The sequence below is a fragment of the Protopterus annectens genome, chromosome 10.part0, assembly GCF_019279795.1.
Source record: "Protopterus annectens isolate FY-2018-M chromosome 10.part0, PAN1.0, whole genome shotgun sequence".
Taxonomy (NCBI): domain Eukaryota; kingdom Metazoa; phylum Chordata; order Ceratodontiformes; family Protopteridae; genus Protopterus; species Protopterus annectens.
This window is the reverse complement of record NC_056744.1, coordinates 1667721283-1667730793: the sequence shown is the minus strand read 5'-3', so window position 1 is coordinate 1667730793 and position 9511 is coordinate 1667721283. Positions and strand designations below refer to the sequence as shown.

General features: G+C 40.0%; 1 protein-coding gene across 1 annotated transcript in view; it reads right to left on the bottom strand.

Moving 5' to 3' along the window:
* Positions 1–1768: 1768 nt before the first annotated feature.
* Positions 1769–9511, bottom strand: part of LOC122814406 (zinc finger protein 708-like) — a 175005-nt gene continuing 167262 nt past the window's right edge. Inside the window, exon 3 of the mRNA XM_044086989.1 lies at positions 1769–3103. Coding sequence (XP_043942924.1) covers positions 2040–3103 — 1064 coding nt within the window. The 3' untranslated portion in view covers positions 1769–2039. The remainder of the gene's footprint in view (positions 3104–9511) is intronic.

Genomic DNA, 9511 nt, shown 5'->3' with positions numbered 1-9511 from the left:
AGTGGTAATTACTGTGTTCATTTGTTTTATCCGACTTCTTACTTTTTGGGTTTTATTGACCTTCTGCAGTCTATTCCTCTCATTGATCTTAATATATCTATCCATGTCTATTAAATGAAGCAACTCTTCTCTTAGCTCATTTTCTTCCATACTGAGGGCACATCCTTTGTTTTCCACTTCTTGTGGGTATTCTATAGATAGTTTTATATCATCTTCCTGTGGCACATTCTCTTCAATTTCATCCTGTGTCATCTGTTGTTTTGTCATATGGGAACTCACTGGCCTATCACTCCTCAACATTGACTGCATTAGTGTTTCCACAGTTTCCTTTTCTTGCTGTCTAGCTTCAAGTGACCGTTTATATTGGTTTCCTGTGGAAGGCTCCAAAACATCTTGTTATGGTACCTGACCAATTACTTCCTTTTCTACTGGTATCCCCTTAATTTGGATATACATTGCTCTATCCTGTTCTGGTGCTTTCTGTATTTGGTTTTCTACACTAAATCATTTTCTTTGCAGCTGCTCCATAACCTCAAATTCTATTTCTTTGACTTCTCCATTACTAATATATTTTTCTGCTTTTCCTCTTAGTCTTCTTTTTTTGTACTGCAAAGTTTTCCATATCAGGGCTCCTTTGCCTGTATTTCTCTTCAAATATCTTCGGTGCTGCTCTTTTTGTATTGTTTCGTTTTGCTTTCTACTCTGCATCAATATTATGGTGCAGTGGTTAGCATTGCCGCCTCACAGCAAGAGGTTCTCCGGTTCGATCCTCGGCTGGGGTGCCTTCTGTGCGGAGTCTGCATGTCCTCCTTGTGGTCGCCTGGGTTACCTCCGGGTGCTCTGGTTTCCTCCCACATCCCAAAGACATGCTGCAGGTGGATTGAACACTCTAAATTGGCCCTAGGTGTGAGTTTGTGTGTGTGTGTGCCTTCTGTGGACAACTCGACACTGTAAAACTCCACTGGCAAAAAGCCGAAAGAAGACGCTTAAATCTCTTTTCCTTTCCCATGAGCACATTTCTTCTTCACATGTCTCCCGATCATCTTGCTATTTCTTATTCTGCGGACTCACTCCATCATGCTGTGATGTATTCTGTGTTAGATCTTCTACATTAAATCCTTCACTTCGCAGGCACTCCATTACTTCTACTTCTTCACAAGCACTCCATTACTTCTACTTCTATTTCTTTAACTTCTGCTTTACTAATCTTCTTTTCCACATTACATCTTTGTGATATACATTTTTTTATTGTGAAATTTTCCATATCTGTATGCTTTTCCTTTATTTCTCTTCAAACATCTTTGAGACTGCCTTCTGTATATTAGTTAACTTGGCTTTCTCCTTTGCATAAATAGTGCACCATATCAAATCTGTTTCTTTCCCATGTCCATATTTCTTTTTTTATTCAAATGCCTCTAGGTTTTGTTGTTTATATTTTTGCACTTCCTCAGATGCTTCTTTTTCCAAACAGATCAAAATTTCTTGATCTACATACTGTTTTTCAAAAATCTGTTGTATTCATGAACTTAATTTTTATTTGAAGCTTCTGACAGTTCTTGCGGAAGTATTTTTCTTTCCTCTAATTTCACTCTTAATCATTTTGTATATCTTGTGTTTGGAAATTCTGTGCTTTTTAGATAATAGTAACACGTCATTTTTTTCTTTCTTATCCACAGTAGTCCACTCTATTGTCTTTATGCCTCTTCTTTGGTTTTTGTGGACTGCTACTTCCTTCTACAACAGGGGGACCATCTTCCCCCTGGGCCTGGCCTCACCCCATTGTAGGAATGTTCTGTATTTTGAGGATTCTACACTACATTTTGTGCCTACCGGGACTGGGCACTTTTTATCCTGGGTCTTGTGCACCCAGCGATCTTTTTTTGTTTTTGACTTACTTCTGTCCATGATATATGCTATATAAATACAGTCTATATATCAGTGCCGCCTTGGTGAGCTTTTGAGAAAACAGGGTCCACCTCACAAAGGTACTCAGCAAGACTTGAGGATGAATTTGATTTCGCACTACTACTCTGCTTTGCTTACTGACTTTTCATCTTTCCATTAGGACCCCAATGCCTGCCTGTGTGAGTGGCACGATGTGCCTTAAGACCGCTGAGATATGTGAAGCACTTACAGCATTCAGTACATTTATATCGCTTCACTCCTGTGTGAATGGCATAATGCTGTCGAAGATTGCTTAGCTGTGTGAAACACTTATTGCATTCAGTGCATTTATGTTGTTTCATGCCTGTGTGAGTGGCACGATGTGCCTTAAGACTGCCGAGATATGTGAAGCACTTACAGCATTCAGTACATTTATATCGCTTCACTCCTGTGTGAATGGCATAATGCTGTTGAAGACTGCCTAGCCGTGCGAAACACTTATTGCATTCAGTACATTTATATTGCTTCACTCCTGTGTGAATGGCATAATGCTGTTGAAGACTGCCTACCCGTGCGAAACACTTATTGCATTCAGTACATTTATATGGTTTCAATCCTGTGTGAATGGCATAATGCTGTCGAAGATTACTTAGCTGTGAGAAACACTTATTGCATTCAGTACATTTATATGGTTTAAATCCTGTGTGAACAGCTTGATGATTTTTCAGACCTCTGGCATGGGTGAAAGACTTATTGCATTCAGTACATTTATATAGTTTTAGTCCTGTATGAATGGCTTGATGTTGTTTCAGGCCACTGGCACGTGTGAAAGACTTATTGCATTCAGCACACTTATGCGTTTCTTTCTTTGCATGAAATCTTTCAGTTGTGTCACGTTCAGAGCTCCTGCTGCAGCCATGTCCTGAGTGAAGTGTTGTAGTAGGAGTGAGAGACAGCTCATCATACACCTTCAGTGGCCGAGTAAGTGGCTGTTGATGCTCTGTCAGGTGACGTGTCACAGGTGTTCCATTGTCACATTGAGGGGTTTGGTGGCACTGATGCTCTGATGGAAGCTGTGGTACATCAGTGAGATAAACCTTGTCAATTTCCTTTCCAGGCTGATACCTCTGCTGGAGGTTAACTGAAGGGTCATGTAACTGTGATCTCACAAGTGTTGGCTGTTGACTGCAATTCACACTGCAGTCTGTACTTTTCATACCTAGAAAATTATTTGAAAGTATTTTATTGCAAGAACAAACTAAATAAACAATGTAATTATTTCATCACAATGATGTGTACAGTTTAGCAATTTAAACATTTTTGGATTTGTTTTTGTTCATCAACTGTTTTACACTGTTATTATTAACATCACTAAAATAGCCCTCTCCAAAGCCAAAAACACAGCATCAATGGGACTGGATGATGTCCCGGGCTGCGTCCTACACGAGCTCAAAGATGAACTAACCCCTCACCTAAACACACTGTTCAAACTCAGCTTCTCTACATGCTATGTACCCATAGAGTGGCGCACAGCAATGGTTATTCCGCTCCACAAAGGTGCAGCCACAAGAGACACCGGGAACTATCGCCCTATAAGCCTGACTAGCTTGGTCTGCAAGGCTATGGAGCGCATCATCGTGGAACTCATTAACAGAGACATTGAGAACCTCCAAACACTGGACCCTACCCAGTTCAGCTTTGTTAAGGGCAGATCATGCCTCCTAAACCTGGTGGACTTTTTTGAGACAGTTAGCAAGGCTATAGACGGGGGAAAGGTGGTACACACAGCCTACCTATACCCCACAAAGGCCTTTGACATCATTCACCATTCTGGTATTATAGACAAGATGACCAGCCTGAACATAAACCCCTATGTCACAAGATGGTTGGCTCACAGACAGAACACACATGGTGAGATATGCAGGAGCTAGGTCTGATTCTAAACCAATTACAAGTGGTGTTCCCCAGGGCTAAGTCCTAGGATCCCTCCTGTTCGGCATATACTTCTCAGAGGTACAGGCAAGCACAGGGGGACTATGGCTGACCAAGTTCACAGACGACCGCAAACTAGGGGCTATAACTGACTCTCTGGCTGACACAGACATCCTCCAAAAGGGTCTCAATGAGACTAATACCTGGTGTCAAAATCATGGTCTCAAGCTAAATGCCAAAAAGTGCATAGTCATCCCCTTTGTAAAAAAACAAAGTACCCACAAACTACCACATAGGTGGTAGTCTCCTAAATACTGAAAACATAATAAGGGATCTGGGGACCCAAGTAGATAGTAATCTCTCCTTTGACAATCACATTGCCAAAGTGGTTAGAAAATCCTTCTATGTGGTCCACCTAATCAAAAAAGGGTTTGCATCCAGATCAAAAGAGGTCATTGTGCCCCTCTACTCATCACCCATCAGCCCCATCATGCCCCATTTGGGATGTACCTTACAAGACACGGGATGTACCTTACAAGACACCTGCAACAGCTGGAAAGACCACAGAAGTACCTCAACAAGAGTATCACTGGCCTCAAACAGATACCCTATGCAGCTTGACTGAAGAAACTCCAGCTGTACTCGGTTGCATACCGCCTACTCAGAGGTGATCTCTGTCTGACATACAAGGCCATGTCCAACCCAGAATTGATGGACATGCTCCACCAAAAGAAAACCTTATCCCCTCGAGCCACATGATCTAGGGATCTAAACCTCACCACAACAATAAACAGGACATGCTGGAGGGATAGATTCCTGTCCCAGAGACTTCCCATGCTTTGGAACAAGATTCCAATCTACATTAGGCAGAGCTCCTTGTTAACACTCTTCAAAAGAAACCTTGACAAGTGGATGGGAAACAGAAAGTTTACCCCCGGGATCACTTCAGTGGCTCTGCTGGACAGAGGAACAGGGAACTAATCTAAGGGGGTGGCGAAAGCCAACACATTCTGGCTAGGCTTATAAATGCCTTTGGGCAGATAGCCTAGTACCTACCTATGAACCTAAAATACTTAAACTAGCTTGAACTACCTCACCTATGTCTCTTCTCACAGCTCCAGCCCATACACTCAGTTCTATATCAACCAGCCTATTGTCCACCTCCCACATCTCCCACTATTTCCCTACAAGAACTCTGCAGAGCTCAAACCAATATCTATTAATATCTATAAATCTAAGTCTAAATCAGGGAGAAATACTTATGGCTATCACCCCTCTATACCATGGAACAAACTCTCTCTTGAAATTAGAACTCTAACACATCCCAAACAATTTAAATCAGCTACAAAAGAATACTTTAAAAGACAGTGGACCTGCCGCTGTTCTCACCCTCCCTGAATCTGTCCTTACAGAAGTACCTTCACTCTCTCCTCTCTCTCTCCACTGTTCCTTGTTATAACAACCTTATTACTGCTTACCTAATACATCCTTCCCTTCCCCTTCACTTTCCTCTATGTTATCACCTACTAAGACATTAGTAATAGTCACATAATAATATTTTTTTGCTGTTGCTTACATGTTATTTCACATGCATCTGTATCATTATTTGTAACACAGTACTGATGTTTGTTTTTCACTTTAATGCACATTGTATTATTTCATGTCTTCTAAGATTACCTGGAACTGTAAAACTTGTATTACATGGAGCTTTTCCCCCTGGGCTTCTGCTGAAAAAGGGCATTTAGCCCAGTCAGACATTCCCGATCAACAAAGTAAAATAAATAAACAAATAAATAAAAATAAATATTGCCTTTTCCTCCTCTCTTTCCTGATACAGCTTTGGAAGGGGTTCAGGCACCTGGACAGTGAGACATTTCCCTGTGGTACATTTGACTGGGGACACATGGCTGAAGTGACATTTAGCTGCAGTGAAATATAGCTGTTTCCAAATTTCCTGTGGGGAAATAGAAGCACACACTGCCATGCCTACAGCTTTAATAACCAAATGCATGGGGACAGAAGAAATAATGAGTGTTGTGCTCCATGTGCAGTACCTACATATGTAACTACAACATGTACAAGTGTGCTACAGCACGGAGGAAATCCTGCAGGCTACTGTAGTCACATTTATGCTCCAGTATGTGTTTTTAGGTAATGCTTCCTAGACTCTGTGAAGGGGGTAGTGGTCCACACACATTCATTATAAAGGCAGTTCCCATAGTGCACTGCATTTTTACTGCCACTGACATGCCCTCTGGCCAGCCTGCTGTTGATGCCTGCCATACTGCCTGCTGTCTCATGTTCCCTTGGGGACCATAGACATTGTTTTCCCCCTGTGCATTTGGTTATTGAAGTTGTGGGCATGGCAACATATTCTTCTCTTTGCCCACAGGGAATTTGCAAACAGCCATATTTCTCTGCAGCTGAATGTCATTTCAGCCATGTGTCCCCAGTCAAATGTACCACAGAGAAATGTCTCGTTGCCCAGGCACCTGAACCCCTTTGGAAGTCTATCCACATGGCAAGAATTTTGCTACAGCAGTGATCCATGATAAAATATACATTTTACAGTCGTGTGAACAGCTCAGTATAACTGTAGATTTTTAAGTAGGATCATTTTTGTACTTTCAGCTCCAACAGCTTTAGCAGGTTTAGTCCTGCTGCATCCTAGAAAGGCAATGAAAGCATAAATCAGGCATGGAGCCTGCCCTTATACTTACATGTACATAAATCAGGCATGGAGACTGCCCTTATACTTACATGTACATAAATCAGGCATGGAGCCTGCCCTTATACTTACATGTACATAAATCAGGCATGGAGACTGCCCTTATACTTACATGTACATAAATCAGGCATGGAGACTGCCCTTAAACTTTCATGTATCTGCCTCAATCCATAGCTTTCAAGGGCAGGGTACTACAGTTTGAATACTCCAAAAATGATTCATGATGTAAGCTCTCCATCCACAGAACACAGCTTTCACCTCCACTGGTAGAAAAAAAAAGTATGTATCCTTACATAAAGAGGAATTTGTTTGTATTCATGTGTTTACAGAGCTTTGGGACATGGGCTGGATGGGCACACATCTTCCAATATACCAATCTGTTAAGAACTGTGAACAGTAGTCATCTCACACAAATATAAACAATAGTTCTTGCCAGCATTATAAGAAGATAACATACTGTACAAAGAGTGTTGTCAGCTTCAACACCAAAAATGAATGGACTCCCCCACTCTAGGAAGACATATTATTGCCTTATAATACCCACCCCTAAGCTGCATTACTGTGCCTAGCAAACAACTTCTGTATGTCTTAGAATAAAACCAAATAAATAACCAAGTAAAAAAATATAATTAATGCTCAGGTCCACATAGAATTAAACTTTAATATAAAGCAAAACAAAAAACCATATTGAGCGCTTTCATCTCTGCTAAGGAGACTTCTTCAGGACATTTTTCTATCCTTTCTTTTTTAGAAAGTGTAGTCCATTCCTCGTATATTTCTAATGGAAAACTTTACATATTGTAGTTTCTGCAACAGCTAGGTAGTTCTCAGTAGATATGCATATTGACTGTTTATCTGCAAGAGAGCACCTGTTACTGTGTGAATGTGTCTATTTACATTTGAATTTTACCACGGAAAAATACTAGACATTGTGGTACTTATCACACTGTAGAAGTAATGCTAAATGTTATCTAAGAAAAAATACATTTTAAAACCAGCACAATTCTGTGGTAATAAACACTACCTGAAATACCCGGTCATTCTTCACTGTGTGGAGCTGTTACATGTTCACTTTTCCAGAATCGAATTCACAACACGTTGCTTTGATTATCATGAGGTTTGTTACCATTATAATAAGGTTTATACCTGTTTTGTCCAATACAGTTACCCAACTTCAATTTAAACTTTCTTGGGGTTGTTTGGGAGGAAACAGTTAAATACAGTGAGCTGTTATGCAGATAAAACTGAATGTTTGCAGAATTCCTGGAATAAATAAGAATGACAAGGAACCATTTGACAGTTTGTTTAAACTTAGAGCTTCTAAACAACAGATTCCATGCAGATCTGTCCTTTACAAAGGTGTTTTTGCATTTGTGTGATGTTACTTACCTGCATCATGGTTTTTAATACCAAATATTAGGAATTTATTTCTGCATTTTTGTACTGCAAATAGTTAGGTCTAATTGTCTGCAAGTGGTTGCTTTGGATCATGTGATTTCATGGTGCTTTAAATGCAGTGTCTACATTATATAATTTAGATTAGAAGTCCATCTATTTTAAGGAGGAAATTGCTTAACAATTATATTGAAGCTTGACTGTGCAGTGTGCTTGGTTTTCCGTTTTGTTTTTTTGTATCAGGGTTTGCCTTTTGTATTCCATATTTTTTAATAATTTCCGAAAACTAAATGCAATATCCAAATTTAACACTTACCCAATGTCTGGAGTAGATGATCTCATTGAGAGGCTAAGTAAAGCAAGGTTTTTTTAACCACCACAGACTTCACAAAAGGGCACTAGCATATTCATCTTACCCATAAAGCCAGAAAGAGAAGATGGCATTCTCCATCCAACAGGTCATTTCCAATATGTTGTCTTACCCTTTTCACTTCACGGAACTCCTGTCACCTTTCAAAAGCTCATGGATAAGGCTCTGAAACCTCATGCCTGTCCCCTTGATGACAGCCATTTATTCAAACAGTGGGATCACAGTTAGATAATGTACAAACTATGCTGAACTCTCTAAAACAGGGAGGACTTGCACTTAATGCTGCCACAAGTAAGCTTTGCATGACTTGAAGACAGCAACCTAGGCCATGGGACTGCAAGAGGGGTAATTAGACCTCAAACAACAGTAAAGACTCTTGTAGAAATTATAAGTAGAAGTTGTGAATTTATTTGTGGAATACCAGAAGCTTTCCTATGCATTTACTAGTGGAACACCAGAAGCTTTCATGTGTATTTACTTATGGAATACCAGAAACTTTAAGGAGGATTTACGTGTGTAGTATTGGAAGCTTATTTCTGGACTTACTGTGAAGTACCATGTGTATTACAGCTTGAAAGCTACCACAATCAAGAATGAAAAGGAACTTTTTCGGTTTTATTGATACAGAAAGAATGTTTATTTTTGTAAGCTTAGTTTTGTTTTTCTTTCTAATAATAAACTATTTTAATCTATTAAATAAACTGCACAAAAATAAATAACTGTCTCTAGTGTATTAAGTGAATGTTCATAGCACACCAGGTACAAAGCACTCAACTTTAGTGCTGACAGATGGAACTTACCATAACAGTAGATGTCCTATTGACCACTGTTGCAATATTCTTAACAAATGGGTTGTAGCTTGCTGACGTCCATCTGAGGTACCAGAGCTTTTCCTTCCTATGATGTAAAGCTTTACCTTCCTATGATGTAAACCTGGATAATGACCTGACCTCATTGGCGTAGGGATATAAAAATCAGACATATGTGCGAGATCCTCAGTCTCTCTCCAAGCCAGCAGCAGCCAGAAGAAAATCTTTGAAGGAGACTGGTCAGCTAGGAGGGGTGTAGTTTGAAAAGGATAAGCAAGTTCCCCCTAATAAAAGTTGAAATATCCTAGGATAATGCTTGTGTGTCTCTGAATATAAGCCATAGGTTTCTGCTAATACAGAGAGAAAAATAAGAAAAGGGGTATAAGGTGGGAC